The 25,887-nt window shown below is 47.9% G+C and overlaps 1 protein-coding gene across 3 annotated transcripts in view; it reads right to left on the reverse strand.

Moving 5' to 3' along the window:
* PSTPIP2 (proline-serine-threonine phosphatase interacting protein 2) overlaps positions 1-25,887 on the reverse strand; it is a 62,907-nt gene that overhangs the window by 13,345 nt on the left and 23,675 nt on the right. For 2 of the 3 annotated variants that reach the window (XM_048503920.1, XM_048503921.1), the window contains exons 2-10: positions 22,541-22,641; positions 19,055-19,132; positions 15,706-15,740; positions 11,682-11,788; positions 8,249-8,311; positions 6,553-6,651; positions 5,461-5,506; positions 3,483-3,562; positions 441-539 (exon numbers count right to left, since the gene is read on the reverse strand). In XM_048503920.1, the coding sequence (XP_048359877.1) occupies positions 441-539; positions 3,483-3,562; positions 5,461-5,506; positions 6,553-6,651; positions 8,249-8,311; positions 11,682-11,788; positions 15,706-15,740; positions 19,055-19,132; positions 22,541-22,641 (708 nt within the window). The remainder of the gene's footprint in view (positions 1-440; positions 540-3,482; positions 3,563-5,460; positions 5,507-6,552; positions 6,652-8,248; positions 8,312-11,681; positions 11,789-15,705; positions 15,741-19,054; positions 19,133-22,540; positions 22,642-25,887) is intronic. The other variant, XM_048503922.1, reaches the window with a different exon arrangement.

Below are 25,887 nucleotides of genomic sequence, written 5' to 3' on the forward strand. Positions count from 1 at the left end.
TTTGAGTCTCCTGCAGGAGAGAAAGGGGGGATATAAATCCAAACTCCTCCTCCTCCTCCTTAGGAGCAGCAGTGGCGTAGGAGGTTAAGAGCTCATGTATCTAATCTGGAGGAACTGGGTTTGATTCCCAGCTCTGCCGCTTGAGCTGTGGAGGCTTATCTGGGGAATTCAGATTAGCCTGTACACTCCCACACACGCCAGCTGGGTGACCTTGGGCTAGTCACAGCTTCTCGGAGCTCTCTCAGCCCCACCTACCTCACAGGGTGTTTGTTGTGAGGGGGGAAGGGCAAGGAGATTGTCAGCCCCTTTGAGACTCCTGCAGGAGAGAAATGGGGGATATAAATCCAAACTCTTCTTCTTCTTCTTCAAAGTAGAAAAGTTGGCAACTTGAGTTTCAAGAGGTTGGAAAAACACTCAGAGCTTAAAACCGCGCTCCTTACTTCATCGTTCTTGACACACTGCTGAGAGAGCTGGTTGACGTGAAGCCAGAGGGCGTTCCGGAAATAGGTTATCCGTTCACACTCCTGGCTCTCGAAGAACTGCCGGGGAAGACAACAGGCAAGACAAAGAGAAGACAAAATATTAAACGTGGAACGTGTTGACGTTCAAACATCGCCCCCCCCCCCCCCGGCCGCTCCGTAGCGTGCTCACAAATCTAAAGAAGAAACAATCCCTCCACTCTGCAGGAAATTAGAGAAAGCCAAATCTGTGACTCATGACATTTGCCCAAAACCACATTCCACAGGGCACGCCTTCAAGACTCGCCGATGCTGAGACATGCAGCTGAGGGCTGGTGCGCAAGGATGAGGAAAAAATGTGCCAAGTACCAGAGAGGTTGTCAGTCTCCAGGTGGGGCCTGGAGACATCTCAGAATTACAACCAATCTCCAGAGTGCCCTGGAGAAAATGGCTGCTTTGGTGGGCAGAGCCTATGGCATTATACCCCACTGAGGTATCCCCCTTCTAGCCGGGGAGCAGCAGTGGCGTAGTGGTTAAGAGCAGGTGCACTCTAATCTGGAGAACTGGGTTTGATTCCCTTCTCTGCCACTTGAGCTGGGGAGGCTTATCTAGGGAACCAGATTAGCTTGTGCACTGCAACACACGCCAGCTGGGAGTCTTTGGGCTAGTCTAAGGTGACCAGATGGTCACCTTTGTGAACCAGGATGGGGGTAAGGGCCACGTGCAGCCACAGGAGCGCACTGCCTTCTGGGGCGCTGCCGTTTCTTGCCCTGTGACAGGGCGGGAAACAGAAAGCCCCAGAAGGCTGTGCTCCTGCGGCCGCACGCGCGGGAGGCTGCTGCACTGCCTTGCGCCCCAGAAGGCAGTGCGGCAGCCTCCCAAAAATCGGGACAATTTAAATAACCCGCGGGACACGGGACAAATTGTTTGAAGGCGGGACTGTCCCGCCAAAAGCAGGACGTCTGGTCAGCCTGGGCTAGTCACTGCTCTTCGGAGCTCTCTCAGCCCCACTCACCTCACAGGGTGTTTGTTGGGGGGTGGGATGGAAAGGAGATTATAAGCCCCCTTGAGTCTCCTTACAGGAGAGAAAGGAAGGATATAAATCCAAACTCTTCTCCCCCTCCTCCTCCTTTTTCTCCTTCCCCAAAACCAGCTTCCACCTTCAAAATCTCTAGGTATTTCCCAACAGAGAATTGGAGCCCCTTAACCACTACAAAAAAACACACCCTCTGGTGGTTCTTCTCTGTTAGATATCTTCTGGATGCTCTCCAAAGAAACGTCACCCATTTCAAGACATAATTCAGCAGCCATTATTAACCATGTACACCAAAGTTGCCATATTAACCATGTACATCAAAATTTGGTCCATACATAAGCCAAAAACAACGGAGAAACATTTGAAGATGTCACTCCTACAGGTGGATCTGCCCCAGCCCCACTTTGGATGGGGCCCCTAACTTCTGTGCCTTTCAAAACCATTAGGTTTCAGTGGGTGAACATGCAGAAAAGTTTTTATTTCTATCCAAAAAACCCCTAGGAAAAAAAACAAAGAAAACTTTTTAAAACTGCACTAAGTACAATACAATAATAAAACAGCACCAGTGCTTCTAAGGACGTAGCATTTGGTTTGACCCAAAGAAACTCCTTAATGATGTGTCTTACAAAAAATAAAGACATTTTAGAAGGACGAGAAGTAAGAAGTCTTTCTCTCCTAGAAAATAAGAACAAGCCAGCTGGATCAGACCAGAGTCCATCTAGTCCAGCTCTCTGCTACTCGCAGTGGCCCACCAGGTGCCATTGGGAGCTCACATGCAGGATGTGAAAGCAAGGGCCTTCTGCTGCTGCTGCTCCTGAGCACCTGGTCTGCTAAGGCATTTGCAATCTCAGATCAAGGAGGATCAAAATTGGTAGCCATCGATCGACTTCTCCTCCATAAATCTGTCCAAGCCCCTTTTCAAGCTATCCAGGTTAGTGGCCATCACCACCTCCTGTGGCAGCATATTCCAAACACCAATCACACGCGTGAAGAAGTGTTTCCTTTTATTAGTCCTAATCCCCCCCGCCTAGTATTTTCAATGAATGCCCCCTGGTTCTAGTATTGTGAGAAAGAAAGAAAAATTTCTCTCTGTCAACATTTTCTACCCCATGCATAATTTTATAGACTTCAATCATATCCCCCCTCAGACGTCTCCTCTCCAAACTAAAGAGTCCCAAACGCTGCAGCCTCTCCTCATAAGGAGGGGAGTTCTCCAGTCCCTCAATCATCCTCGTTGCCCTTCTCTGCACTTTTTCTATCTCTTCGATATCCTTTTTGAAAGATGTACACCAGAACTGGAACACAGTAATTCGGGCGCGGTCGCATTCACCGCTTTTATATAAGGGCATGACAATCTTTGCAGTTTTATTCTCAATTCCTTTCCTTGAGACTCCTGTAGGGAGTCTCAAGGCAGCTTAAAAACTCCTTTCCCTTCCTCTCTTCCCAACAGACACCTTGTGAGGGAGATGGGGCTGAGAGAGTTCAAAGAGAACTGTGACTTGCCCAAGGTCAGCCAGCAGGCTACATGCGCAGGAACGGGGAAACAAATCCAATTCTCCAGATAAGAATCTGCTGCTCATGTGGAGGAGGAGGGAATCAAACCTGGTCCTTCAGATTAGACTCCACTGCTCTTAACCACTACACCAAACCAATACAAAAAAGTACCACCATCTCAGCATTGAAAGGGGAAAAAGAAATCCCCTGTACTTTATGCTGCCATTAATTTCTTACAAAAACTTTACAAAGAATTCCAAAGAACTTGAAGAGGAGTTTCAATGTACGCCCGGCTTTCCTCTACCTTAAGGAGTCTCAAAGCAACTTACAAGCTCCTTTCCCTTCCTCTCCCTACAACAGGCACCTTGTGAGACAGGTGGGGCTGAGAGAGTTCTGAGAGAACTGTGACTGGCCCAGGTCACCCAGCTTGTTTATTTCAAGCAACGTCATTTGCTGGTCAATGACTGTTGAAATAAATTATCTGTCACCTTTACCTCGCAGGCCTTGATGTGCTCGTTCTGCCATTCTTCCCTGATCTTCTCCACAGCCGCAACGTTCATCTGATACACCCTGTCTGTAATGCAATGGGGGGCGGTGCGGGGAGAAAGAATCTGATCACCACGTGAAGAAGAAGAAGAAGAGGAGGAGGAGGAGGAGGAGGAGGAGTTTGGATTTATATCCCCCCTTTCTCTCCTGCAGGACACTCAAAGGGGCTGAAAATCTCCTTGCAGAGCAGGGGGTGCCCCGGCGCAAGGCAGCCCGTTTCGCCATGCAGACTGCAGGTATCTGCTTCCTCTGCCTTCAAGTGATCTCCATGCATGAAAGGCCAAGCGTCCTTGCCACAGCCCCGCCCCGGAATGCCCTGCCCCCGGAATGCCCAGCCACGCCCCCGTCGTGCCCCGCCCAGCCCCATCGGCGCTACGCCATAGTTTGAATCCCACCACGATGGGAACCTGTTACTAAAATTTTTGGATCCCACCACTGTGTTAGCCATATGCCTGCAGGGTCTGGCATAGCTTAGTTGCTGTATTTACATGTTGTGGACCTGTCTGGGAGAATATTTCCTTAAGGCGCAGCTTGTCTGAAGTCTAACGTCCCACATCTAGAGTTGCCAACTTTCATGAGGCACCTGAAGATAATTACAGTTGATCTTCATATGACCAAGATCAGTTCTCCGGGAGAAAATGGCAGCTTTGGAAGGTGGTCTTCCGCACACGCAGAATAATGCACTTTCAATCCACTTTCAATGCACTTTGAAGGTGGATTTTATTGTGCGGAACAGCAAAATCCACTTACAAAGTGGATTGTATGTGCGTTATTCTTCATGCCTTCGGGACCATCTTACCCCATATGTCCCTGCACGGCCTCTACATTCATCAGAGGCCAACTTGCTGGTGGTCCCTAGCCCCTCGATGATGTGGCTAGCCTCTACCCGGGCCAGGGCCTTTACAGTCCTGGCCCCTGCCTGGTGGAACACCTTACCACCAACTATCCGGGCCCTGTGGGATCTTGGAGAGTTCCGCAGGGCCTGTAAGATCTAATTGTTTCACTGGCTTTTGGGGGGGCCGGCCGCTGATGTATACCTCTTCCTCCCCTCCCCTTTACATTTCTCCTGGGGCCCCTTATCACTCCTAAGTGGCAAGGGGTCCTCAGCCCCATTATTTGTTTCTTCCCAGGGTGTGTTTATGAAGTTTTATGCTGGACGCCAATGTAATTTTGTTAATCTGCTGTTTTAATGGGGTTTTAATATGATTGTTGTTTTACTGTGTTGTTCACCGCCCAGAGCCCTTCGAGGGAGGGGCGGTATACAAAATCAATTATAAATAATAAATAAATAAATGCGCGGAAGAAACCTCTGTGGCATTTATACCCTGCTAAAGTCCCTCCCATTCCCCTCCCCCAACCACCCCTCCTCAGGCTCCACCCCCAAAATCTCAACGGAATTTCCCAACCCACAGTGGGCAACCCTATGTATTTTAGTCTCAGCAGAGTAGTCTAATCTCTCAGGCCAGATAAATTCATGGACTACAATTCCCATCAGCCCATGCCAGCAGGAGCTAATGGGAATTGTAGTCCATGAACATCTGAAGCGCCAGAGTTGGACACCCCTGCTCTCGAGGTGCAGGACCTTCAAATGGGGTTTGGGGATGTTCTGCTTTTACAACCAGCCTCCAGATGACAGAGATTAATTCTCCCAGAGAAAATGGCCAGTTTGGAAAATGGACTCTATGGTATTATACTCTGCTGTGGCCCTGTCAGAGTGTCTGAATTGTTGGTGGATCTGACAGGCCCCTCCCCTCACCAAACCCCTCCTCTCTCAGGCTCCACCCACCAAATATCTAGGTGTTTCCCGGCCTGGAGTTGGCAACCATGTGTGCTCAAAGGGATCGGCATACCCAGACTGACGAGCAAAGGCCAGGGAGAGAGTTAGCAGTCCCTCTCCGTGAGGTCCCTACCCCCGAGTAGACTCACCTGAATCCTCCAGGGCTGTCTTTGTCTGAGCCAACTTGACAAAGAGCTGGAAGGAAAGTGAGGGGGAAAGAGAATAGATCATGTTAGGACAGTCAGGCTAGAAGTTGGTGGGAAAAAACACTCTGGGCTGTGCTTCTCGGAAATTGATCAAACTTTGGAAATTTCCGCAATTTTGGCCCAGCCAAGGAAACTTCAGAATTGCCTGGTCGTAAGACTGATGGAGCAGAGAAAGTGTGCTGTAGTGGCTAAGAGTGGTGGACTCTAATCTGGAGAACTGGGTTTGATTCCTCACTCCTTCACGTGAAGCCTGCCACATGACCTTGGGCCGATCACAGTTCTCTCAGGGCTCTTTCAGCCCTACCCACCTCACCAGGTGACATTGTTGTGGGGAGAAGGAAAAGGAGTTTCAAAGCCACCTTGAGACTCCTTACAAGAGAGAAAAGCAGGGTATAAACCCAAACTCTGCTTCTTTTTTATGCCAGTGCAATTTCTTTCACACACGCAGCATTGCAGAATCGAATTATGAACCTTTTACATGATGTGGTTGAGTGTAAGTATTCTTAAAGGGATTGTGCAAAATGGTAATTAAAGTAGTTTGTTCGGATACACAAGGAGCAATTATGTTCTTCATGTGATAGCTTGGCTATTGCCCTAGAACAGGGATCTGCAACCTGCGGCTCTCCAGATGTTCATAGACTACAAATCCCATCAGCCCCTGCCAGCATGGGCCAATTGGCCCATCCTCACACCAATTGGCCATGCTGGCAGGGGCTGATGGGATTTGTAGTCTATGAACATCTGGAGAGCCGCAGGTTGCAGACCCCTGCCCTAGAAAAAGTGAAGGATAGAAGTGGACCTGTTATTATAGAAAAGCTGCATCACAGCAGGTAGGCGAATTTCAGCATCTCCAGGGATACACTGTGACCACAATTCCCATCAGCCCCTGCCAGCATGGCCAATGGGAATTGTAGTCCATAACATCTGGAGTGCCAAAGGTTCGCCACCACGGATAAGCTTCTCGTTGGTTTCTGCGGATTCTTCATATCCATCCCCTGGTTCAAGCCCCCTGCTTGACAATCCATGATCAGTTACCTTTTCCTGTTGTTTCTGGGTGACCAGGTTGGCGTTGCGGTGGACCGCTTGCTCCGCCTCATCCTTGTCCCGGCACCGCTGTTCGTAGAGTCTCTTGGCCTAGGAAAGTCACAGCAAACAGGTCACAAAGTGGTGTACACCTAGATATTGCTACGACACAGGGCCAACCAACAGACACGCCTTCCGAACAGCATTTCTCTCTCCAAGAAGTTACGCCAGAAACCTACATAAGAACATAAGAACGAGCCTGCTGGATCAGACCAGAGTCCATCTAGTCCAGCACTCTGCTACTCACAGTGGCCCACCAGGTGCCTTTGGGAGCTCACGTGCAGGAGGTGAAAGCAATGGCCTTCTGCTGCTGCTCCTCCTGAGCACCTGGTCTGCTAAGGCATTTGCAATCTGAGATCAAGGAGGATCAAAATTGGTAGCCAGAGATCGACTTCTCCTATTTTGGAAACCGACGCAGGAGAGAAGTGCCCCAGTTGCGTTCAGTTTTGACCAGAAAACGCAACCGAGGATAGACGAACAAGTTGCAAAGGAAACGGAGTATCCTTCAGTTGGGCTTATTTTGGGTTTCAGAGCTTTGACGGGGAATACCAGTTAAAGTATTTTGCAGGGAGAGACGTTTGCAGTGGCGTAGTGATGAAGAGCAGCAGACTCTAATCTGGAGAACTGGGTTTGAGTTCCCCACTCCTCCACACGAGCAGGAGATTTTTATCTGGTGAACGGGATCTGTTTCCCCACTCCTGCACATGAAGTCTTCTGGGTGACCTTGGGCTAGTCACAGTTTTCTCATAACTCTCTCACAAAGTGTCTGTTGTGGGGAGAAGAAGGGAAGGAGTCTGTGAGTCCCTTGGAGTCTCCTTACAGGAAAAAAGGGGGGATAAATCCAAACTTTTCTTCTCCTCATCCTCCTCCCTTTCCTACCTTCCAGGTAAGCCTAATGAATTAGGGGAGGAAGGCATTATGAATTTTATTTCCACGGCACAACTGAATATTTATAGTTTTATTAGTTCATTATTGCATGAGTGCTGTTGATGTCAGCCACCATGAACCCATCAGGGAAAGGGCAGCCTAGAAATAAAATAATTTTAAAATTACACTGACCCTGGAGGGTCAGCGTGGTGTAGTGGTTAAGAGCAGGTGCACTCTAATCTGGAGGACCGGGTTTGATTCCCCGGCTCTGCCACTGGAGCTGTGGAGGCTTACCTGGTGGACCAGATTAGCTTGTGCATTCCAACACATGCCAGCTGAGTGACCTTGGGTTAGTCACAGTTCTTTGGAGCTCTCTCAGCCCCACCCACCTCACAAGGTGTCTGCTGAGTGGAGAGGAAGGGAAAGGAGATTGTAAGCCACCTTGAGTCTCCTTACAGGAGAGAAAGGGGGGATATAAATCCAAATTATTACTCCTCTCCTCCTCCTCCTCCTCTTCTTTTCAAGGAAGGAGAGGAACAGAGGGAGTTTACTATTGGCTGCCTCTGCAGCGACATTGGATTTCCTTGGCGATCTCCCATCCAAGATCTAACCAAGGCCAACCCTGCTTAGCTTCAGTGAACTGACAAGATCTGGCTAGCCTGGGCTGTCCCATTCAGGTGAAAACACTAAGTACGATTAAGCCACCTGCAAACATTACAGAGCAGCGTCACATTTGAATACAATAACGTATCTTAAGATCCAGATGAGAGGCGTTACTCACTTCTAGGGTTTTTTTGAACTGCAAATTCCGGGTTTTATGAATAGCGTCCATTATCAGCTCAACCTACAGAGAAGGTACCAATATTAGTCTAATCCGCTCTGCAGAAACGAGAAACAAACCACCATGAACGAAAAGCTTTGGAAGCGTGCTTCCCCCTTTTTAAAAGTACCAAGCCACACAGAAAGTTGATCTCTCACACGGAGCAAGAAAAGGAACTAGTCCCGTTCGTTTCATCTTGCAAAACAGAACCGCCACTTACTTCCTGGTGACAGGCTTCTGTGAGCTAAGCCAGCTGGCCTTTTGCAAAACACAGAGGATCTAGATGCGGCAGAATTTCAGCTTATTTAGAAAAGGGGATTACGGCAGAAGAACATCACCCAGGGTGGGGCGGTCAGTCATGCAGACAAATGCAACCGCTCTGCTCTCCCTTTGCGCGCATTGCTCGAATGCTCGCTTAACATTCCCTAGTTTCGGCAACCATGAGGATTCGGTTTTGCATTCGGCAAGAGTCAAGATTCTCCAGAATTTTGATCCGAATAAGAGATCCCAGAGGGAATTCTGTGCACACGGGTTGTTGGGAGTTTGTTGAAAGTTAGGGACTGTGGGCTGCCTCCTGCCTCAATGTCCCTTCGGGGGTGGGCAGCATAACAAGTTGAATTAATTAATTAAAGTTAGTTAATTAATTAATTAATGTCAGAGGAAGATTGCAAGAAAGTTCTAGAGATAGAGAGGCAGGATCGCTGACCATCCTTGCGTTCACCACTCTGATGCAGACTGATCTTCTTAGGGACTTCCTTCCTTCCTGCTGCTTCTGCCCACGACTTCCTCCTATCTCTTCATCTCTCACCACAAAGGGAAAGATGTGAACTGCACCTCTGTCAGTGGTGGGATCCAAAAATTTTAGTAACAGGTTCCCATGGTGGTGGGATTCAAACTGTGGCGTAGCGCCAATGGGGCTGGGTGGGGCACGACAGGGCGGGGCATTCCTGGGCAGGGCTGTGGCAAGGACCCAGCCGCTGCGCCAATCCTTGGGCGGGAAACATATGCACGCAGGCGCAGGCTGCCACGCACGCCGGTGCACCTCCTGCTAGACTGCTTCAAGTTCTGGCGTAAGTTACTGCTGAGAGGATGAGAGGTGCGTGCAACTAAGCGCAAAAAATCACGGCAAAAAACTGCCACCAATTAGTCACCCCCTCTCGGCACACACAAATAATTAGTAACCTACTCTCGGGAACCTGTGAGAACCTGCTGGATCCCACCTCTGACCTCTGTCCATCCATCGAGTTCAGCAGTGGTGAGTCTTTTGGGCTTGGTGTGTCAAAAAATTTGGAAAGGGCCGAATCTCACTCTGCTGATGTATCACCCACCCCAACCAATCAGAAACTATTTTTACATATTTGTCCAATTAAAAAAACATACTCCAATCATGTGTGTTGCTATGTATTGTATAAAGAAACGTCAAATAATTACAAAAATGACTCAAACAGGGACATCGTTGTGTTTGGGCACTGGTGAATGCTGGCGTGCCACCCTAAATGTCCTGGCATGTCACCTTTGACATGTGCATCATAAATTCGCCACCACTGATCTAGCTAGATTAAAAGACAGAACCTGTCTCTTCATCTTCCTATCTAGAATGGAGCTCTCTAGTGAAGACTCCTTACATTAGTTTGAAACAACTGCCTAGCTCCTCCTCTCTTTTGTTCTGAGTTTGGCTAAGCTTCCCTGTGTTTTGCCACTGGGCAAGCTGAAAAGAAATCTCAAATCAGAGATACTAACAGAATTAGCCACACCCGGTGCTCAGGCAGGGATGTACTGGCCACAGGGACATATAGTGTCACATGTCCCCGGGCGCAGGCCGGTCAATCACGTGGGGGTGCAAAATCACCCCACACCCACTCCTTCCCCCCCACCCACTATGAAGCCTGGCTGGGAGCAGAAGGGCCAGGAGCAGAGGTGGGATCCAGCAGGTTCTCACAGGTTCCCGAGAGTAGGTTACTAATTATTTGTGTGTGCCGAGAGGGGGTTACTAAGTGGTGATTTTGCCACGTGATTTTTGCCTTAGCTACGCCCCTCCTCCACTTCTCAGCAGTAGCTGCAGAACTTGAAGCAGTCTAGCAGGAGGTGCACCGGCGTGCGTGGCAGCCTGCGCCCATTCGCGCATTCTAAGCTTTCCCTGCCTAAGGGACCGGCGAAAGTGGCTGTGTCCTTGCCACAGCCCTGCCCAGGAATGCCCCGCCCCCATCGTGCCCCTGTTTGAATCCCACCACCATGGGAACCTGTTACTAAAATTTTTGGATCACATCATTGGCCAGGAGCTTACCGCAGGCCTGCCAGGCGCCCCTCAGCCCGGCCCCACCAGGCCAAGGGGGCCCCGGTGTTGCCCCGGGCGCCATTTCCCCCCAGTATGCCTCTGTGCTCAGGTTATTCGAGAATGGTGGTTGCTGTCATTCTACTTGCGAAAGCAACATTTAAGAATTACAGCGACTCCCTGAATTGCAAACTGAAGCATCACTGCAAACAAGGAAGTTGTAAACAGCTGCGGTGTTCGCTTCTGTATTTTGCTACCCTGTGAAGGGACGAACTTTGGATCGAGCTTGCCCAGGGAGGGGCTGGAATAAAAGGAACAAGGGAATTACCACACGCATGTGAGAAATTCTGGGCAGAAAGATTTGAACGCAGCCATAGAGGAACCAAGGGCTTTTAGTATAAGCGAACAGGCTGTTATAAAGGTTCCTATTGTCACATAATCAGCAAACCAGAATTGCCACTTGTCTGATGGATGACTAAAACACAAATAAGACATAAACCTGCAATGTGGGTGGAAAGACGCAAGGTCATAAGCGTACATGAACTATGACACATTCCTGCCCAATGCAAGGATAACCTGGATTCGCACAGTCCAATTCTTGTAAAAAAAACCGCTGGGTTTAGTGCTTTGTTACAATATAAAGATACAATATAAACTGAACCTACAGTCATGGTAACTTGAGGGTTGATTTGAAGAGTAGCCAATTCCCTGTCAGTGGAAACCAGCTGCTTTATCTGAATCTAGGTGTCTGGAGATACTAACAGTTAGCACCAGAGCAACTTGGTTCAAAAGCCCCAATTCTAAGGTGACCAGATGGTCACCTTCACAAACCGGGACAGGTGGGTGGCAACGCGCGTGCATATGCGCGCGCAGCCGCAGGAGCGCACAGCCTTCTCGGGTGCTCCTGTTTCCCGCTCTGTCACAGGGCGGGAAACGGCAGTGCCCCAGAAGGCTGTGCCCTCCTGCGGCCACACTGCCTTGTACCCCAGAAGGCAGTGCGGCAGCCTTCCAAACCCCGGGACATTTGAAAAAACCCGCGGGACGCGGGACAAGTTGTTTCAAGGTGGGACTGTCCCGCCAAAAGCGGGACATCTGGCCAGCCTACCCAATTCCCCTTCTGACCTTTTTACGGTGGAATTTTTGCTTCTCCCGGAAGTCTTCAATTTTCTTCGCTTCTTCTCGGAGTGTTTGGGCCAGCTGGATGTGACTCTGGCCTATATTTTCCACCTCTGAAAGCAGAAAACAGGGCAAGGTTTAGCCTTTAGGAAGAAAATGCCATTGTAAATGTAAAATACCACCAAACTTGAGTAGGGAAGTCTTTCTCTCTCTGTTTTGTTGGTGTTTTTACAGTAGGGAAACTGATGCTGAAAAACGCCAATTTGCCCGAGGCCATAAATTAGATCTAGTAGCTGAAATCTGGACTTGAGGACAAAGCTAATACTTTGTAACAGGCGCAATTTTATTTTATTTATTCAAAGCATGTGCCCTGCCTTTCTGCCTAGTTAGGATCTCTGCTGGACTTGAACCAAGCTCTTCAGTGGAGCAGTGGAGCAGCAGTGGCGTAGGAGGTTAAGAGCTCGTGTATCTAATCTGGAGGAACCGGGTTTGATTCCCCGCTCTGCCGCCTGAGCTGTGGAGGCTTATCTGGGGAATTCAGATTAGCCTGTGCACTCCCACACATGCCAGCTGGGTGACCTTGGGCTAGTCACAGCTTCTCGGAGCTCTCTCAGCTCCACCCACCTCACAGGGTGTTTGTTGTGAGGGGGGAAGGGCAAGGAGATTGTCAGCCCCTTTGAGTCTCCTGCAAGAAAGAAAGGAGGGATATAAATCCAAACTCTTCTTCTTCTTCAAGTCTTTTTCTCTCTGGTTTTTTTTTGGGGGGGGGCTATTTTTCAGTGTTTTCAGTCTTCCTGAAAGAATCAGAAATTGCTGCATTGTGATACCCCAGATGGTCTAAGAGTTGGTAGCTTTCCAAGAACCCATCCATCACAGCTATTACTGAGAAAAAGGTTCCTAGAAAACCACAGACTTCTGGGAACACAATACCTCCCACAGCAGATATGGCGTGTTTTGAAACATGAGCACGACTAGAGTTGTGCCATCATGTCTCCAGCACATGCTGATTTGCACACAATGTTTTTGTATCCATATCAACCAGCACTGGTACAGCCAAGCTCTAGGTATTTTTTTCCAATGGCTATTTCTGCACCTGAGATCTGCCCCACAGTGAGCCAAATTATCAAATCTGTGAGCTGTAGATCGTCAAGTCTGAATTCTCCCTACAAGCTAAAATGAGGATGCTGAGGAGATCACACTGTGGTTTCATTCTGAGAAGAGCTGCTGGAAAAGACAAGCATGCTGGGAAAAGCTGAAGGTCGCAAGGAAAGAAGAAGACCCAAGATGAGATGGATTGACTCAGTGACGGAAGCCATGATCTAGCCGCTTCATTCTGGACCAGTGTTAGTTTCTGAGTTAGTCTCAAGGGCAGGCCCACATAGAGTGAGCTACAGTAGTCTAGCCTGGAGGTGACTGCCGCATGGATCACTGTGGCTAAGGTTGATTCCGCACTTGGGTTATCGACCTAAGTTCGAGCTGCGTTCGACCTAAGTGGTGGGCCACTGCGAGTAGCAGAGAGCTGGACTAGATGGACTCTGGTCTGATCCAGCTGGCTTGTTCTTAAGTGCTCCACACAACCACTGGGATCGACGTGGTTTTGTACCAGCTTCGTCCCATGTAACAGTCAAATTTCCGACTCCAGTTGAGAACTACGACTTTTTCAGGGAACTACACTCGAACTCAGCTCGATTCCAGTAAAGTGCGGAATCTCTGGTGCCAGGAGTCCCCCATTCAGCCAATCACAGCTGAGTGTTTCGGGCATGCGTACAGCTGGCCAATCAAAAAACGCCACCCCTCCATTCCTGTGGCAGTTTTTTTTATAACGTGTGTGGGGATAGATGGAACATGGCCGTAGAACAGTAGCCAATCGGAACGGAGCGGCGAAGAGGCACAGGATGATTCCGCCCTCCGAGCTGGGATCAAGCTGGTTGCAGTGGGGAACAACAATGGCTTCGACTTAGGTTGGTACCCTTCTCAGGGAACTGGGTCGAACCTATTTTACTCGTGTGCGGAATCGCCCTAAGTCAAAGTGGGATAAGGAGGGGGTCAGCTGCCTCACCTGCCGAAGACGGCAGAAGGCTATCCTTGCCGGGTTGGTGACTTGGGCCTCTGTAGAAAGGGAGGACTCCAAGGTCACAGCCAGACGAGACGTTTAATGGATGTAACTGAATGTAATGCCGCATCACCAAATCTTAAACATTAGGAAGAACGTCCTGACAGTAAGGCCTGCTTATTTAGAACTCTGACTCGGACCAGATTGGCTGACCTAACCTACCTCTTGACCTACCTCCGGCCTCTTCCCAAACCTGTTTGGAACTCGTTCCTCTGGGCTCAGAACAACACTGCTCTCTCCCCCTCTCGCGTCTGTGCCTGCTAGTAGCTGTAACCTGACTCCCCATGAGCCCATCAGTCCAGGACAGCTTTGGAGAGCTGGCTATCCACATCGAAAGGAATGGGTAGACCTGTCCTCTGTGGAGGTCAGATCTACCAATTCTTCTAACCAGCGGGTAGACCAGTTCTTTGGAGTGCTAGTCCACACACAGCTAAAAATAAGAGTAGACCTGGCCACCAAAAAGCTGGTCTTCCAAGTTGGAGACAACCTGTTGGATTTGGAGGGGTGGATTTTCAGTGCTTGCCCTGGGTACCATTATCTATAGACATACCCCTGCCAGCTGTAACTCAGGGAGATCTCCAGGCCCTACCTGGAGGTTGGCGAGCTTACCCATTGCACTGGATCTGCCCCCATCTCCCAAAGCCCTTCAGTGCATATCTTTGGGGAAAGTGTAGGTGATGGGAAAACACCTGTCTGAATTACATCGCACATGACATTTCCGAGCTCTCCCGTACAACCAGGTGTGGGAATGGAGTAGAATGCCTAAAAATTGTATTTGATTAAGGAATATAAGTTTGTATGAACCAAAGATTTCTAAGAATCAAAATGGGGTTTCTGTATAGTGACCAGCAGGACTGCATGTTAGCAGCAGGTCAAACTGCACGTAGCAGTTATGCAGGCAAGCAAAGATAAATATCTTTAAGATCTTGTCACTAAAGGTTAATACGTGAAAGAAGACATATACATTTATAACTTTGTTTTTGGTTAGAACTAGTTATAGGGGATAGCTACATGAATAAACAGAATCATAAAAGAGATCAGAGGTTAGAATAGAAATGAATGTGATTAGTTAAATAGGAAAAAGTGTTTTTCTATATATGTTAAATGAACACAGAGAAATGATAATGAGAGATTCATATGTACTTGTATTTTACTATAATTCTATTGTATTAGAATCGAAGGTATAATTATTAGAATCAATGTTTGTATAATCTGTTAAAGGAAAATCATTTCAAACTGGGAAAAGGGAAGTTTTATGATCTTAAAGAATGTCAAACCTGCATACCCTGAAGAGATATCTCTCTCTTCAGGAGCAAACTTAGAAAAGTAGGAAAACAAGTTATTCTTGGAAACAAGAAAAGGCAGAAGTTAGTTTTATTGTAGCCGTTTGCATATGGGCAGAGAGACGTGAGCAAACAGCATGCAGTGTTTGTGTAACAGAAGGAATCAGACACGTAGCAGAAAGAAGCAAACTATCCAATGGGGTTTTAAGGTTCATGCTTATAGCACGTGAAAGGGGTATGGATTATGTACGTGGGTATGGGGATGAACTGTGACGTATGTATTCTTTGTATCTATAAAGATTAAGGTCTTTCGTATGGTGGGTGTGCCTCAATTTCGAGAGCACCCAGAAGGGAGGTGTCTCTTTTGAGAGCACCCAGAGCGTGCCTCTCCCTTGGGAGAGTTCACATTCTGTCACTTTCTAAATTCTGCTAAGTAAAAACGTTCTATCTGTTTCTGATGTCAGATGTCTAATGCTTTTTTGGGGAGTTTGTTTCTAACCTATCTTTTCTCAAAACAGCTGCGTAGGCCGGACATGAGTTCTGGCCTCACACAGGTATGCTGAATATCTGCCGAGTAACATGTATGCGTTCACATTCATACCCCATCTGTTGAGATTTTCTGCAAGTTACTTACGCATCTTAAAATTGTCCAGGGCTCTTTTCAGAGTGCTGAAAATGAAACAGATACAGACACGTAGTCAGAAGTCCGGGGAGAAAAAGAAAGAAGAGACAACCAGGGTCAGTTTTACTTTCAGATCTCAGCAAGAGCGGGATCTTTGCATGCTACGGAAACAAAACCTCTTTCAACATCCAGTTATGCAATTGAGGAAATCAAGAGCACCAGATTTCAGATTCCATGTCCCCTACTGCATATAACCGAGGACCTTTTCACCATTCTAGGTACATTTCCAACAGGACAGGGGCCCAGGCATTTTGGTACCCAGACTGAAAATCCACCTACCAGGTTGACCCATGGTAGGTTGGAAGAGCCCTGTCTCTACCTATCCTGCCAATCCTTAGGGTTCCTAGTAGTGCAATGACAAGGTTCCTTTTTTCTGCATTGGCTAGAGTACCCACAAGGACAGTAAATCTTGTCTGGACTTGCCTGCCTTGCAAAATACTTGCCTCTCGCTTCCTGAAAGGATTAAAACAAAGACAGTACTTCTGCTATGTTTCCACCTCCAGCCTAGGATCATCTGCCTCACTAAGACAAAGAGCATGCTAATGTGTTTGCTCCAAGGTGTGCCTGCCAGCGCAATGCTACTCTTAGTCTCTTCCTCTGACTAATTTCTCTCTAATGACGACTTTCTTTGCATCGCCACTGTTCTGCAGCTGTGACTGAGTCACCTGCCACCTTTGGGCACTCTGCGGCTTAGCCCATTAATGGCAAGGGCTCAACACATTAGATTAACCACCCAAAAGTTAAGGGCTTTCCTTTCCTACATCAGATCCTCTGAAGATGCCAGCCACAGATGCAGGCGAAACGTCAGGAGAGAATGCTGCTAGAACACGGCCATACAGCCCGGAAACCGCACAGCACTCCACTTACCCAGAGCCCTTTGGGGATTGGGCGGTATAGAAATCTCATACATACATAAATAAATAAATAAATAAATAAATAAATAAATAAATAAATAAATAAATAAATAAATAAATAAATAAATAAATAAATAAATAAATAAATAAATAAATAAATAAAGTGTAATGTTCCTCTTTGTCTTCTCAGGAAGACATGGACCTCCTTTGTCAAGGAAGATCAAGCTCTTCCAGCATGGTTAGAGGACCTGATCTTCCCTATAAATTAGCCCCTCACCCAGCACTCAGCACCCACTACTTCTGAGATGGCCTTCGATTCAGTTGCGCTGCGTGCCATCTGTTCCCCCCCCCCCCCAAATCTTCTTGAAGCTCAGTGAGGGCAACAGGACTTCCAGGTTTCTTCTTCTTGATCAGGTAATATTACCCAGTGGCGTAGGAGGTTAAGAGCTCGTGTATCTAATCTGGAGGAACCCGATTTGATTCCCAGCTCTGCCGCCTGAGCTGTGGAGGCTTATCTGGGGAATTCAGATTAGCCTGTACACTCCCACACACGCCAGCTGGGTGACCTTGGGCTAGTCACAGCTTCTTGGAGCTCTCTCAGCCCCACCTACCTCACAGAGTGTTTGTTGTGAGGGGGGAAGGGCAAGGAGATTGTAAGTCCCTTTGAGTCTCCTGCAGGAGAGAAAGGGGGGATATAAATCCAACCTCCTCCTCCTCTTCTTCTTCTCTTCTTCTCCTTCTTCTTCTTCTTCATTATCATCCCCAAATTCCTTCACTTTTCCAAACCTATCCACTCAATTCTCTATATATCCTAGGACTGTGCATATGTGTTCTGCTGTTTTGGCTATCGTGTGCTTGTATTTTTATTATTTTCCTTAATGAAACTTAATAAATATCCAATCAGCAGATGGCTCTAAGAACCTGCGTGGTGTGGAGGTTAAGAGTTGGTGGAATCCAATCTGGAGAACCGGGTTTGATTCCCCACTCCTCCATGTGACTGGCAGACTCCAATCTGGTGAACCGGATGTGTGTTCCCCCATTTTTACACATGAAGACAGCTGGGTGACCTTGGGATAGTCACAGTTGTCTCCAAACTCTCTCAGCCCCACCTACCTCGCAAGGAATTTGTTGTGAGGAGAGGAAGGGAAGGAGTTTGTAAGTCGTGTTGAGACCCCTTAAAGTTGAGAAAAACAAGGTATAAATCCAAACTCTTCTATCAGGGTGTCTAACAATGCAATCCAATGCAGATATACTCCAGTCTAAGCCAATTGAAATGAATGGAGTCAAACTGGAGTAAATTCTGCTGATAGAAACAAAGGCAAACAGTCATATGGTCAGAGACCTCCTATGTCTAAAGATGCCAACTTCCAGGTGATGACTGGAGAGCTAAGATTAAGATTAAGAGGAAGGAGGGGGGCATGAATCCAAACTTTTCTCCTTCTCCTTCAATAGCAATATTTACTTATTTTTCCACTAAACCAGGAACTAATTTCTGGTCTTGTGGGCATTTGATTACTGGCAGGCCAACTTGACTAACTTCGCAGGAAACTGAAGTTTCACATCTCCATCTGCAAGAGTCATGCAATGGTTCCAAATAATTCATTTTTTGTGTGTGTATTGCCAACGGCTTTCATGGCTGGAATCAACTGGTTGTTGTGTGGCCGTGGTCTGGTAGTTTTTGCTACGAATGTTTCCCCTGCATCTATGGCAGACATCTTCAGAGGCACATCATGGTGAGACTTGTTTCCCTCCGTGGCACACCTCTGGAGATGCCACCAGCCATAGGAGCAAAAACTACCAGGCCACGGCCACGAAGCCCAGAAAACCCAGAACAGCCCATTCATTTTCCACGCACAGCACATCACAAAAAATAAGTATGCGGTATCAGATAGGATCCTCAATCGTGGGAAAGCACCGTGCATTCAACACCAAAATCAGAACTTCTGTTAGACATAGAAGAAGAAGAAGAAGAAGAAGAAGAAGAAGAAGAAGAAGAAGAAGAAGAAGAAGAAGAAGAAGAAGAAGAAGAAGAAGAAGAAGAAGAAGAAGAAGAAGAAGAAGAAGAAGGAGGAGGAGGAGGAGGAGGAGGAGGAGGAGGAGGAGGAGGAGGAGGAGGAGGAGGAGGAGGAGGAGGAGGAGGAGAAGGAGAAGGAGAAGGAGAAGGAGAAGGAGAAGGAGAAGGAGAAGGAGAAGGAGAAGAGGAGGAGGAGGAGTTTGGATTTATATCCCCCCTTTCTCTCCTGCAGGAGACTCAAAGGGGCTTACAAACTCCTTTCCCTCCCCCACTCACAACAAACACCCTGTGAGGTAGGTGGGGCTGAGAGAGCTCAGAAGAGCTGTGACTAGCCCAAGGTCACCCAGCTGGCATGTGTGGGAGTATACAGGCTAATCTGAATTCCCCAGATAAGTGTTTCTAAAATATATATTTTAGAAAAGTGACAACTCACTTCAGCTCTGTCTGGCCACAGGGTTTCTTCTTTGACAAACTGACAAGGTCTTTTCCATATCTTTCTTCTATGGCAGCTCTGTTTGCGAGAAAGGAGGCATAAAGGTTATATGTAGCTGAAGCTGGCAAGAAACTTGGAGAACTCCAAAGGAGGATTCTCTCCCCATTGCTCTGCATCTAAGAACGTAGGAACAGCACTGATGGATCAGATAAATGGTCCATTTAGTCCAGCATCCTGCCTCATGCAGCAGCCAACTAGTTTCTCCAGAAGACTAAAAACTGGGCATAGAGACCGAGGCCTTCCCTCATGTTGCTTCTTGGTTCTGAGATTCAGAGGTTGATTGCCTCTTTAAGTGGAGGCTCTCTTCAGTCACCATAGCGCAGTGATGGCGAACCTTTTCAAAACCGGGTGTCCAAATTGCAACTCAAAACCCACTTATTTATCACAAAGTGCCAACACAGCAATTTAACCTGAAAACTGAGGTTTTAGTTTAGAAAAAACGGTTGGCTCAGAGGCACACGTTACTCAGGAGTAAGCTTGGTGAAACAACCATGCAATGCTTCAAATGGGTGGATCACAACCCCAGGAAGGTTTACTCAGAAGCAAGCCCCATTGCCAGCAACAGAGCTTACTCCCAGGTAGAAGAAGAAGAGTTTGGATTTATATCCCCCCTTTCTCTCCTGCAGAAGACTCAAAGGGGCTTACAATCTCCTTGCCCTTCCCCCCTCACAACAAACACCCTGTGAGGTAGGTGGGGCTGAGAGAGCTCCGAGAAGCTGTGACTAGCCCAAGGTCACCCAGCTGGCATGTGTGGGAGTGTACAGGCTAATCTGAATTCCCCAGATAAGCCTCCACAGCTCAGACGGCAGAGCTGGGAATCAAACCCGGTTCCTCCAGATTAGATACACGAGCTCTTAACCTCCTACGCCACTGCTGCTCAGGTCAGCCTGGGTGTGTGTGTGATTTTCCATCCCCCCCTCCACATGACGAACTGTGTGCACGCATGCCCACAGAAAGGGCTCTGAGTGCCACCTCTGGCACCTGTGCCATAGCTTCACCACCACTGCCATAGCAGCTAGCCACTGAAAGACCAAACCTCCATGAATCTATCTAAAGCCCTTTAAAAGCTGTCTATGCCTGTGGCCACCTCTACTTCCTCTGGCAGCAAATTCCCCATTTTAATCACTTGCTGCGTACAGAAGTATTTCCTTTTGTCTGTTCTGAATTTAGTGCCCATCAGCTTCATTGGATTCCCTCAAATTCTAGTATTTGGGGGGAGGAAGAAAACGTTCTCTTTTTTAAACCTCTACAGTGATGGCGAACCTTTGGCACTCCAGATGTTATGGACTACAATTCCCATCAGCCCCTGCCAGCATGGCCAATTGGTCATAATGGCAGGGGCTGATGGGAATTGTAGTCCATAACATCTGGAGGGCCAAAGGTTCGCCACCGCGGCTCTATCACGTTCCCTCTTAGCTGGATCTTTTCTCAACTGAAAAGTCCCAGACTCGTCAGCTTTTCATCATAGGAGAGGTTCTCCCCATGTTTGATAGGCTGTTCGACAGGTTTTTGTTTTGTTTTTTCAAGAGAAACTGTCTACTATCCAGTGCAGAACTCTGCCGGGACAATGCTCCCAAGTGTCGAACAACCTGAAGGCCAGGAGAAAGCTCCCTCAGGCAAGACGAGACTCCCAGACCATAATTTGCCTACCACTCATGCAGAGAAAAAAGGGCATTGCAGATGAACAACGATATGGCTGGTGCTGGGACTGTGAAGATGTTTGCATTCTTGGCAGGAGAAGACAATTGGGGCGATTCCGCACACGAGTAAAATAGGTTCGACCCAGTTCCCTGAGAAGGGTACTAACCTAGGTCGAAGCCATTGTTGTTCCCCACTGCAACCAGCTTGATCCCAGCTCGGAGGGTGGAATCATCCTGTGCTTCTTCGCCGCTCCGTTCCGATGGGCTACTGTTCTACGGCCATGTTCCGTCTATCCCCACACACGTTATTAAAAAAAACTGCCACAGGAATGGAGGGACGAAGGTGGCGTTTTTTGATTGGCCAGCTGTACGCATGCCCAAAACACTCAGCTGTGTTTGGCTGAATGGGGGACTCCTAGCACCAGAGATTCCGCACCTTACTGGAATCAAGCTGAGTTCAAGCATAGTTCCCTGGAAAAGCAGTAGTTCCCAACTGGAGTTGGAAATTTGACCATTACACGGAGCAAAGCTGGTAGAAAACCACGTCGATCCCAGTGGTTGTGCGGAGCACTTAGGTTGAATGCAGCTCGAACTTAGGTCGATAACGCAAGTGCGGAATCAACCTCGGTGTCCTCTAGGTCACCCTGACACCATCATTTGAATGTATTGTCGAAGGCTTTCACGGCCGGAATCACTTGGGTGCTGTGTGGTTTCCAGGCTGTATGGCCGTGTTCTAGCAGCATTCTCTCCTGACGTTTCGCCTGCATCTGTGGCTGGCATCTTCAGAGGATCTGAAGATGCCAGCCACAGATGCAGGCGAAACGTCAGGAGAGAATGCTGCTAGAACACGGCCATACAGCCCGGAAACCACACAGCACCCAAACATCATTTGAATGTTCCAGGGCAACAGGAGCCCAGGAGTCCATTGAAACGGCAACAACGATTGGCCTAAAGTCAGTAGGAGCTATTTTGAGGGGGTAGAGAGAACCACCAAGAAGACCAAGCCGGTGGAAGGAGGAGAGGATCACAGCTCATGGTCTGTGACACAAAGCTAGCAACATGGTTTACATTTAAGCCAGTCTGAAACTTAGAGAGGACCGAAGAGGTCCTACCTAGTACATTTTTGCCCACTTTTAAGCAGCCTGAGAGGACGGTCGGGCTGAGAGGAATTGGCAGGCTCGGAGTTACCCTGTGGGCTTCACAACGGGGGAATTTGAACCCAGGTCTCCCAGAGCATGGTCTTATGCTCCCACCACAACACCACACCAGCTCTAGAGTTCCCAACTTCCAGGTTTGGTCTGGAGATGTCCCAGAATCGCCAGTCCTGGAAATAAACGGCTGCTTCTAAGGGTGTGAAGCTATTACATTCCGATGAGGCACTATTAATTATTATTATTATTATTATTATTATTATTATTATTATTATTATTATTATTATTATTATTTCTTAGATTTATAGGCCGCCTCACCCCCGAAGGGCTCGAGGCAGCTCACAATACAGCTGTTCCAATAACAGCACATAAAATACATAACTAAAACTAACCACATTAAAACAAATTTCCATAGCAGCAATTTCTTAAAATTTAAATAGCAAAGTTAAGAGCAAGCAAAATTAAAGACAGGCGCCCGATCAAAAAGGCTATAAGGGTATTGTGGTATTATATCCCTCCAAACTCTGCCTTCCTCAGAATCTAACCCCAAATCTCAATGAGTTTCCCAACCCGGAGCAGACATCCTAAGTGGCTCCCCTAAAGTCTTTGACAATCCCAGGAGACGAGAAATGTACCTGTCCTTCAAGAAGTCTTCAAATTCCTTGCAGCTCTTCCTGCCTTCGTTCGTGCGCTGCACGATGCAGTCATAGCCGGAAGTGCTGATCAAGTCCGTGTTCTGGAACGCAATGTTTTAAAAGTCTTTATTTTGAAACAAGGGATTGCTCCCCACACCCGGCAAGCATGTTCTACGTCCTGCCTTGAAGCCAAAGGAGCAACTCTTCTCATCACTCCCGCAGGCGACAAGACTCGCAACTTTAGCCTCCCTTCTGTGAAATGGGCACAGTCTTGATTTCTCAAACCTCTGCTGAAGTGAGGCTGACCAGACAAAAAGGGCAAAATATGTTGAGAATCTGAAAGGAGGGAAACCGGAAGAACAAACCACAAGCTCGAAAATGGCTGCAGAGAAATGACAGTTTGTAGCCCATCCTCTAAGACTGGCGTCCCCAAAGGTGCCCACAAGAACTATGCAGAGGTGGGATGCAGCAGGTTCTCACAGGTCCCCGAGAGTAGGTTACTCATTATTTGTGTGTGCCGAGAGGGGGTTACTAATTGGTGATTTTGCCACGTGACTTTTGCCTTAGTTAGGCCCCTCCTCTCAGCAGTAGCGTGCAGAACTTGAAGCAGTCTAGCAGGAGGTGCACCGGCGTGCGTGGCAGCCTGCGCCTGCGTGCATTTGTTTCCCGCCCAAAAACCGGCGCAGCGGCTGTGTCCTTGCCACAGCCCCGCCCAGGAATGCCCCGCCCCCGGAATGCCACGCCCAGCCCCATTGGCGCTACGCCACAATTTGAATCCCACCACCATGGGAACCTGTTACTAAAATTTTTGGATCCCACCACTGGGACTATGGCTCTCATTAACACCTTTTCTGGTTTTAAGAAGTTGGTGGGGCCAGGTAGAGCTTTTGCCCCGCAAGGCTGTTGATTGGCTGTGCAATATTTTTTAATGTTTCTTTGGCGGCAGCTGCCCACCACAGCACAAGGATCTGCACTGTGCAGCTGAAGTTAATCTGCAACCACCATTTGGGGGCAGGCTCCGCTTCCTGCAGGAACCATTTTGTGGCAGCCATTGTGTAGGTACACCCACCATGCCGTATGAAGAAGAGGAGGAGGAGTTTGGATTTATACCCCACCTTTCTCTCCTGCAAGGAGACTGTTCTTGTAAGGCTTACAAGCTCCTTTCCCTTCCTCTCCCCACAACAGACACCTTCTGAGGCAGGTGGGGCTGAGAGAGTTCTGAGAGAACCGTGACTGGCCCAAGGTCACCCAGCAGGGATGTAGGAGTGCGGAAACACGTGTGGTTCACCATCAGAATCCCAAAGGTGCCCGCAGGCTTAAAATGGATAGGAACCCCTGTTGAAGCAGCGGATTTACTCGGAGTTGACCATTTTGTAGGACGCAATGTAGACAAGAACTGATAGACACACAGTCACCAGTGCAGTTCTATTTATTGCTATCTACTAACAAAGTGCTTCGCCAGACCACAGGTGTTTTTAGGCACACCTCACACTGCTGTCTGTGCTAACTATATACAAAAGGGGTACCAATCAGGTGCCCTCACCTTAATAGGTTTTGCACACCGTACAAGCTGTGCACTCGGTACTAATCTGCACACGGCACCTGTTAGAAGGAGGGTCCAGCTGTCATTCAGATTTTGCTCATCTAAACATTCACACATGTTCTGACAACCCCTCCTCTAAGAGTTTGCCTTGGCGTAGGAGGTTAAGAGCTCATGTATCTAATCTGGAGGAACCGGGTTTGATTCCCAGCTCTGCCGCCTGAGCTGTGGAGGCTTATCTGGGCAATTCAGATTAGTCTTGCAACTCCCACACACGCCAGCTGGGTGACCTTGGGCTAGTCACAGCTTCTCGGAGCTCTCTCAGCCCCACCTACCTCACAGGGTGTTTGTTGTGGGGGGGAAGGGCAAGGAGATTGTCAGCCCCTTTGAGTCTCCTGCAGGAGAGAAAGGAGGGATATAAATCCAAACTCTTCTTCTTCTTCTTAAATTGTCTTCTGTTTGGGAAATGCATCTGAGACAAGGACGGGCAGAGTTGCAACATCCTAGGTGAAGCCTAGATCTCCTGGATCTTCTGATCTCCAGAGATCAGCTCCCCTCAAGAAAAATGCCTACCCTCCAGGTGGTCGTTGGAGATCTCCTGGTATTACAGCTGATCTCCCGGCAACAGAGATCAGTTCACCTGAAGAAAATGGCTGGACTCTCTACCCCAGGGGTAGGGAACCTGCGGCTCTCCAGATGTTCAGGAACTACAATTCCCATCAGCCCCTACCAGCATGGCCAATTGGCCATGCTGACAGAGGCTGATGGGAATTGTAGTTCCTGAACATCTGGAGAGCCGCAGGTTCCCTACCCCTGCTCTACCCCCTTGAAGTTTCTCCCGTCCCCAAACCCCACCCTCCTCTGGATTTGCCCCAAAGTCTCCTGGAATTTCTCAACCTGGAGCTGGCGACCGTAAAGTCACTACTGTGAGCTTGTGGCTGGGAACGTAGGTAGGGAATCAGAGCTCTGGTCATCCCACGGTGGCACACATACCATCCAAAAAGAATCCTGTGATACCTTCAAAGCTAATACTTTTTTTCCCATTTAGCCTTTATTTGGCATAAACAGTATAAAATCACATCTAAATCGCATCAAAATACAAGCTTGCAACATATAACAAATGAAGTTGATTCATACATACTGTTGCTTAAGGGATATTTCCAGCAGAAAGTCCACAGCCATTTTACAGAATGTCGCATCAGAATTGTTTAATAAGAACAATAGTCTGCTTAGTTCATCCAGCTCGCTAGGTATCATAGAAAGCAGCCTAGAGTATTTGACTCTAATACTTGCCGATTTAGGACAATGGAATAATTGGTGAGTTAATGTTTCTAATTGATTTGCATCCCATGAACACACCCTTTTGCACATTTCTAGATTGTTATATCTACCTCGTAGAATGGCAGAAGGGAAAACATTGAAGCGAGCGAGTGAAAAAACTCTTCTCTGGTCTGGATTGGTCAGATGATACAGATAGGAGGCCATTCTGTTATGTTGTAAGGGGATTGATAGGTGTAAAGGTGAACAAGTTTTCCTCGCTGCCAGAGTTAAATAGTTCCATTCTCTCACCAACAATTTTTGTTTTAATAATGTATACGATTCTGAACAAGTTAAAGGTAGAAGGGAGTCAAGGGGTATATCAAAGCTAATACATTTACCAGCTGCAATGGCATGACTTTCAAAACTACTTCCTCTAAGATCCATCATGTACGCAGATACCCAGAAATAGACAAGCACTTTTAAAATTTTGATTTCCTCAACAGTTTACACGGCGGTGTGGTTGTGGCTTTGCACAGCGCTGCTGAGC

The sequence above is a fragment of the Sphaerodactylus townsendi genome, linkage group LG07 (genome assembly GCF_021028975.2).
Source record: "Sphaerodactylus townsendi isolate TG3544 linkage group LG07, MPM_Stown_v2.3, whole genome shotgun sequence".
Taxonomy (NCBI): Eukaryota; Metazoa; Chordata; class Lepidosauria; order Squamata; family Sphaerodactylidae; genus Sphaerodactylus; species Sphaerodactylus townsendi.